Source organism: Rhamphochromis sp. 'chilingali' (assembly GCF_963969265.1).
Source record: "Rhamphochromis sp. 'chilingali' genome assembly, chromosome: 14".
NCBI classification, from domain to species: domain Eukaryota; kingdom Metazoa; phylum Chordata; class Actinopteri; order Cichliformes; family Cichlidae; genus Rhamphochromis; species Rhamphochromis sp. 'chilingali'.
In genome coordinates this window covers 9,302,730-9,311,108 of record NC_137941.1, presented here as the reverse complement: position 1 = coordinate 9,311,108, position 8,379 = coordinate 9,302,730, and the positions used below count along the sequence as shown (strand labels likewise).

At 37.7% G+C, this 8,379-nt stretch overlaps 1 protein-coding gene across 2 annotated transcripts in view; it reads left to right on the top strand.

The window, feature by feature from the left end:
• LOC308410257 (uncharacterized protein) overlaps positions 1-1,338 on the top strand; it is a 5,461-nt gene extending 4,123 nt beyond the window's left edge. For both annotated transcript variants that reach the window (XM_080903493.1, XM_080903494.1), the window contains exons 7-9: positions 22-169; positions 248-352; positions 681-1,338. In XM_080903493.1, the coding sequence (XP_080759619.1) occupies positions 22-169; positions 248-330 (231 nt within the window). In that variant the 3' untranslated portion in view covers positions 331-352; positions 681-1,338. The remainder of the gene's footprint in view (positions 1-21; positions 170-247; positions 353-680) is intronic.
• The last annotated feature ends 7,041 nt before the right edge of the window (positions 1,339-8,379 follow it).

Sequence of the window (8,379 nt, the reverse complement as noted above, 5' to 3'; positions counted from 1 at the left end):
ATTTTTTTAAACCTATTGTAGGCGTTGGGTGAGCTTCGCAGAATTTTGGATCCCCACAACAAGAAGTTCATCAGTCAAGTAAAACTGAGATGGGAAGAATTCTGCTCCAGGGTAGAGTTCTACGGTGTGTCAAAGAAGGCAATGAATCCACCAATGACCATGGACAAAAGTAAGTTTTACCATTTGAATACAAAGTTCTCATCCTTTAAAATTTATGTTTATGAAGGTTTGTTTCTGCTTTGTCCAGCTGAAGCCCACCTTGCACTGATGAAGGCTCTTCCTCTTTCCCACACCTGCCCATCCACCAAAAAAGATGGGGAATGCTTCTGAAGCATTTCTACATGTCCTGAAGGTAAGTTTTATAAAATTTGCTTATAAAGATCTACAGAAAATTTGGCAAACAAAATATTTCGGTCAAACATGACTCAAATGCTTTTTCAGTTTCAGCCGAAAGACTTAAATCTATAATTTATTGTTTTCATTAATTTATAACGTATTTAATGTACACGAGTGTGGTCACATAAGGAGTCGCTTGATAAACCATAAGTCAAAACTACTATAAAATGTGTGTAACCAACAAAGAACAGGATAATGACATCTCCAACGTTATGACCAAATCCCAGCAAAAAAACATACAATTAACATAAGATGTTGACTGTCATGTCTTTTGTGTCTTGCAGCCTACAGAAGATCCAGATGCTGTCCTCCAGAAACGAAGCTTGTCATGTCCAGTAGTGATGTTCGATGGCTGCAAGTGTGTCATTGCTGTTGGTAATTTACCAGTTACAACATTTGACAAAGAAAAAATTGGTGAGGCTATGATATATGTGATGGCATACTTTTATGCACTCCATCTGACTTACCCCAAATGCGTGGCAACCCTGCTGTCTGTCATTCAGACAGAAGTTCTCCAGGATGCCATTCATGAGCATGACACTACATCATCTTACAGAAAAGCCCTGGCAGAATGGCATGCATTTATTGGAAAGTAGTGTGTAAATTTCAGATAAGATTAGGAGAGGGCACTTCTGTTTTGTTTTTGTTTGTTTTTTTTTTCAATCTGGGTCTTATTTCTAAAATGGAAAATGTTCATTTACTCACCCAGACAAGTTTTGTGGTATTTGGTGTCATTCGGAAGAAATTAGAATCTTTGTGGTCTTCCTATGTCACTCGTCAATTTTAATGGGGCAATGGCGAAACCTCTAAGGCTGTTGAAATGTTGAAACCACTTAAACTCATAATGTTGGACCTGTACTGTTCAATTGTATCTTTATTATCTGCAGGTTATTGTTAAAGTGGACAAATAAAGATGGACACTTTTACTCTGTTTCAGTTTTGTTTTGTCCTTAATCAGCAATATAATCTTAAAGTAGTGTTTAGCTAAATTTAAAAAGAAGAAATATCTTTAAAATGATTTAATGTACTAGTTTTTAGATTATTTGCCTTGATTTGTTTGTTAGAATAAGTGTTTTATGCCTATTTTCAGATTTAATTTCTTCAACATTTTACTTAGAACAAGTGGTTAAAGCTTATTTTAGGTTTCAAGCCATGATTGGTTGCCTGGAATAAGTGTAAAAGACTTATTTTTAGCTTTATTATCTTATTTGTGGCCTACAATAAGTGGTTAAAGCTTATTTTAAGTTTCAATTGTTCTAATTTGTTGCCTGTAATAAGTGTAAAATACTTATTTTTAGCTTTATTTAAATCTAGATATTGTTCTTATTTCAAGAAATCTTATTAAGAAAAAAACACTTACCCCATGGGCAGATAATTTCACTTGTTTTAAGCAAATCTTCACCAAAAATAAGTGTATTTTTCTAGTATTAAGGAGGTGGGTTTTTGCAGTGTGTCTAACAAATCCAGATGAATTTAAAGGGAAGGTCTAAAGAGAAGCAGTAATAACTGTATTTATCGTCTCCTTCAGTACCATTGGGGTATTGCTGTAAAAAGGTGGTGGGAAAAAAACAAGAAAAAAAACCCACTCAGCCTGAGAAAAGGCAGAAAGTTTGTTTCTTGTCTTTTATTTGCAGGTCCAGCCTTCAGGCTCACAGGCCTAGCTGATCTTGGAACGCAGCCACCGTGTCATTAAAACAGTACAGTACTTTGCTCGTCCTGGGTGGTGCCATCACACGAATCATCCTTTGAGGCCTAAAGAATAACTAAACAGTCTCTACAGTGGTTGTTATTGCTTTTGAGATTCATTTGCCATAGTGTGACGCAGGAAGCCGTCCCTGTACCCCTGACATACTGCACAATAGTAAATCTGCTTATCGCTCACTGCTGTGACATCTCGTAAATAAAGCGTGTCACATCTAGAGAATGTTGATGCATAACCTTATATTTTCACGCTTCATGCTTGGCGTAGCAATCACTATTTCTCAAGGCTGGGCATAACCAGCTCTTGACTGTTCTTATCCCGTTTGCACACAGTCATTCACGCTGGACTCAACTGTAAAGATGCAAAATGGCTCGAGTCATAAACTGTAACTAAAAATTTGGATAAATACATCAATCCAGTTTAGGTTTCCTTTAGCTGCTCACTATCCACACAGTGTGACATCTTAGATTTCTGACGGAGGGGAAAAAAGAGACAAGTCCCTTTTTGGAAAGAGACTTTCACAGCTTGGCTCTCACAGAGATGAATCCAATATGACTGCATCTGTAAAACCAGTTGAACATCTCATGTTGGGTCATGTTGTGTACGAGACTACAAATCCAACTGGGGCATGTCACCAGAAATCCAATTTGTTGTACTCGACTAGATAGGACTTCTTCCTGTTCCAGCTTGTCACAATAAAAGCCTTTAACATATACACTGTATACTGCTACACATAAGCAGTAGAAAAAGAAACTCAACTGAATAAAACAACTTACAGATGTTATCTTAAATGATTAAATTAATAGTTTTTCTTCTTTTTTTGTAAGAATGTCTAGTACACAATAAAACTATAAAAGAGAATTACATTCGCTCAGTTATTCACAGAACTACGATTAATCAAAAATCCTTAGTTATTACATGCAACAATTTTTAAGTATGATTAGTTGGAGTTATCAGTTAAAGTCGGACTTTAATTCAAGATTTCCTTTATAAATCTCTTCATAATCAATGGACCAGAACGTGCTAGAACAGTCTTTTGGCAAATTCAGTTAATGAGTTAATAAACCAGTTAATAAATCTAATAAACAGATGGATTGCAATATTACTTCTGAATGAGTTATTTGTTCTGTGTGCTGCAGCCACACATTTGCTCAGTAATAAGAAAATAATGACATCTCACAGATCACTTACATCTTCAGCACATCCCTTTTCATCCCTGTGATGCATTCATGGTGCAGACATAAATAACGTTGCTGTCATAGTCACTACGGAAGAGGAGGGAGCATATCTTTTTTCAAGTGGCAAGATAATTTCAAATGCAGCTTTTCAAACAGCTCAACAAAAATATCAGCAAACACAAACTGCTTTTGTGCAGTGAGTTAAATGTACAGCTGCTGTATTTACGGGGAGAGAAAAAAAGTTGATGTGTGATGCTGAGATGGAAAAAATGTTACGGGAAGAGAGCAGGAGAGGAAGATGAGAAATTGTTTTTAGAAATAAAGACTCCTCAGCAAGTGAAATTTTGTAAACTGTAATTTTTTTATCTTACGTGTAATGTTCTCATTCATTTAGACTTTTTAAATCTGATTTTGAATCTATACGTGATGTTTTTATGATCAATCTTGGAAAACAAATTGAAGTATACTAATTTTGTGTGATTTAAAGGTTGCATGAAAATCTTCTACTTGGCTACACTGGTTAGTTTGAAGTATTGTGTTGATCCATTAGTGATTGTCTGTGTTACATCAAGGACAGAAGACATCAATTTATGTTTAAGATGATGCTGATTAGATTCACTCATTGAATTCTACATGTGGAACTAGCTATGTAGTGTCTTTGCATTGAAAATCATCTATATAGCTTGGGCAATATCTTATATTTTGTTGAATTCAACTGGGTAGATCAGAGAATGTTGGAGTAGCTGCACAGGTCAGCCGATAACAGTCTGGATCAGTATCAGTCCATTTGTAAGAGGGGAAATACCTTCAAGATTGTTAGATTATTAGGAGTCATCACATACTGATATAGCATGTGGTCAACTGTATCAGGTGGTGATTCTGAAAGCAGAACCAACGAGCATCCAGTGAGAATCGATAAGGAATCATATTGACAAGTGATATCTAGAAAGGAAATGAAATCACTAATTTCTCATCAATTCCCATCCCTAATAAAGACATCAACTTAAAAATAAGTAGAAAAAGTAGCAGACACTTTCTTGATTATTTTAAAAGCTTCCAAGTGAGAGTGTGGAGGAGACCAAAAGCAGAGCAAGAAAAATCAGAGCAATGTTCATACGGTAGCCAAAGCACTGCCAATGCTGCTCTGTGTATGCCAGCATTAAAAATGGTCTAAGGACTTCAAACTCATTCATAGCATTTGATACAACCCACACAAGCCTTAAAATGAATTTGTATTTCCAGTGTGTTTTAGATTTGAGTCCAGTTCGCTACCCTTAACATGCATATCAGAAAACCCACCAAAAATGATGCTAAAGGATGGAATGGAAATGGGAGAAGAAATGCTCCAAGCATCAGTATGTGATGACTCCTAATAATCTAACAACAGTTAACAGATAAAAATTTGCCTTCATTTACATTCTTTCAATATTCACGCGGAACTTTGGCCATACTTCCATGAAATCCAGCTAATAGGGAAATATGGATGGATACTTTGTGAGAGAAAGCATCAAAACACCGAAGCAGTCGTTCAGGTCATAGTTTGTGAATCCCATAACTTTACACTCAGACAGAAATATGACCATGTTAATGTAACATTTGCTCCTGGATTATTTACAGAAACATTAACTTCTGCAGATAAACTGAGACATCTGTGAAGCCGAGCGTTCCCCTGAAGGAACATGATTATGTGAGTTTATTTGTTTGGCTTTGCTAATGATGTAAAGCCAGTGACGCTCTCTGGCAAAGCCTGGGACATTTCGGAATAATTCAAATCAAAATAATGTATTCCAATGTCAACTTAATAAACCATGGCCAGTGGGGCTCATTTATCCTCTGATTTGTTGTAAGTGAATACGTTGTAATTGCGACACAGTCGTGTACTGTGTGTGTGTACTGCTTTCTTGTACCTCTTTCTTCTATAAAGTATTTAATGGAAACATGCTGGGCACATTGAACAGGAAACCATTTCTCTAATAATAGGAGACGTCACGAACTGAATGTCAGGCCATAAATATGCATACAGTCAGCGGCTGACTCAAACAGCAATTCAGGCTGGGACGGCATCCAAGGTCATTCAGGACCAAAAAAATTCACTAGAAGGATATTATTGGATTTCTAGTAGAAGATATTTGAAAACAGAGAGACAAGAGAGTCCATAACTCTATAGACATTAGGATTCCTTTTACAAACAATATTAACTAAGCATCATCATCAATATCATATCAGTGGAATATAGCTAGCCCTATAAGGCTGAAGAGTATCTATTGCAGAATTTCTGCAGAATTTCATTTAAATATTATTTCCCACCTTGTTTGTTTGCAACTTCGTATCATAGAGAAAAAAGGGACGTGCTGATATCTGTTCTGTGCTGTTGAACAGTGGTGAAATAAAACAATTCATCAAACTAACCAGTATTTCTGGTGGTGATGGGTGATGGTAACAAAGTTTAATCATACGACTTGACTAGTTATACACATCTCTGCTAAAAACTAACACTTTAAAGCATGCCATAGAGTAGTAGAGTAGTAATAGAGTAGAAACTAGATCGCTGCATGCAATTGGGCTTTGCACATACAGTGCTGTGCAAAAGTATTGAGCCTCCCCTCATTTCTTTATATTATACTATTTTGTACTTAAAAGTGATCTAAAGTAGTAGTTCTCCAGGCTTTCAGATGGTTTTTCAAAGTATTTCTTTGGACTGCTTTGTCGCTCACTTTTAGTTCAAACCTCGCACCTGAACACATTCAAATTAATGTGTTTTGTTGTTGTTGTTGAACAAACATTTGAACCATTCCAACATAAAAAGTGGATTGTGTCTGTTGGATGTTGATCCTCTATGAAAAGCATCTGGAAAGCATCTGCTTGGAAATGGTGTCAATGTACGACAATAATCCCAAACACACTGCAAAATACAGTAAAAGAACACACACAACATTATCAGTCATGGATTGGGACTGTGTGGGACAATCTTGATAGAGAAGTGAATATACTACATCATTAATACCCACAAACACGTTACATATTAAAATTTGGCTATATTATTATGCTGTATCACCTTGGCCCCACATTATACATACATTATATATACGTAAGATTTAAGAAAACAATGTTTTCAAGTTAATTCATTTATAAAGAGGTTAAGATTAAAGCCACACATGTCAGAAGGACAATTTTTGTTGCCAAATAATTAACTTTGGCCTCGTTACATTATCTTTTTGCATCTCATGCTAAAAAACCTGACCTTTCATGGAAATGAATGGGTTTTTGGAGGCATTTCAAGCACTGTCAGGTCAAAGAAATCAAGCTCATTCTTGTCACCACAAACTGCATCTTTTGGCTTCCAGTGACATTATAGTCCCTCACATTTTGGCAGAAAAGGTCCAATCTTAATGAACCTCAGCTTCAACTCGCACCCTTTGTCCTCTCCTCTCTCTTACCCTGCTCACGGATTTCCACTGACCAGCCCATGATGAATGATAGGACTGGCTACAGGGTGAACAATTACACACGGCAACTGGCTGTGGCGGGGCTTGGCTGACTCGACATCATTCACAAGTCGCCTAATGGCTGCTTCTGCTCTTCATTTGGAAGATTCATGAGTCACCAGGGCAAAGAATTCCTCCAGATTCACAAAAAGATGAATGAATGAATCCGAATTTGGATCACAAATCACCCACAGAGCCAGAATGGTGCTTTTGAACTTGTTTACAACAGTAACAGAGGTATAACTCCCTAGCGTCCCGCCAGTTGAATGCATTAATGTCATTAGAAAATCGACCAACAAGTATCGATGATGTTAAAATAGAAACGGCTGTATGACTGTCCAATAATTTGGTCAGCACAAACATCAGACACGCAGCTCTTTGCCTCTCCTTCGCAGTTCTTTTGGTGACTGTCGATTCGTTTCACAGCTGTCTCGCTGTCCTTTCCCTCCTCTCAGTGACAAACCTCTGGGGTGAGCTGTAACCTTGAGCCACTTTGGAGAGACTGAGACTTTGTCTGTCACCTTCAAACTCCACCTCCCACTGCAGATATATATTTATATACATACATGTGGCTGCAGCTGCCTTTAGCCTCTGCATTGCATGGCGGCCCCAGGGAGGAAATAACGAGCTGGGGTGTTGTTAGGAGTTGGCTGATGTATTTCTGAGCGGCCTGTGAGGCTGCTCGGGTCACTCTGCTAGCACAACTATTATTGATCACTATCATTGTGCTGCTTCTGTATACAGAGCTTGCACGCCCACACAGGAAGATGTACCATTATACATGGACATGTTAAAGTGGTGGTGACAGTCTTCTGGGAATCAATCACCTCCTCCTATGCAACTTTCACTAGTTTGCAGAAACATAGCCGTGCGTTTTTCATTGCAGGAAACAGTGTAAAGGCTGCAGTATGCCTGAAAAACCAGAGTCTGTATGGAACTGCTGGAAAGTGAGATTTTAAGGACAGTCCATGTATTAGAACTACTTTGATTTTAAACACAACTGCAGATTATCATGAAAACAATTTTAACTTCAGATTAACCTCAGTCTCACAGCTGGTCGTAATACAGTCATAACCTCAAATCGATTTATTTCATACTTCCCATTCAGCAGCTATAGGGTATTTGCAGAGGAACACTTCCAACAAATAAATGTGAAAACCCGGCTAAAGACGCAGGCCCAGAGTCTCGGCTGTGCACAAAATGATGCACAGCAATGACACAATCGAGAATCACAGCAATCACACATGCCTGTGACTGCAACATGGTGGAGACTTCCTCTTTAGGTTTCTAAAGAAAGTTGGGCTCCAACAAGGTGGCATCCCTGGTTAGCCTGTCATGGTACCTAAGTCACCTATACAACTCACAAAGAACAGTGGCTGATTCTCTGCTCTCTTTTTGAGCATGATCCTCATGCAGCTTTCTGTTTATTGCTGGCAGTTTTAATCATAAAGCACAAAAATCTACATAGTCTTCATTTGACTTGCAATTTTTCACTCTGTGCAAGCCTTACTTGCAGCAAAAGATGTTAAATAAATGCTAGACTTTAGGATAATGTCTCTCCTACATGGTTGACTTTTGCAAACTAACCAACCACAATGCAGGACACTGTCCTAATATG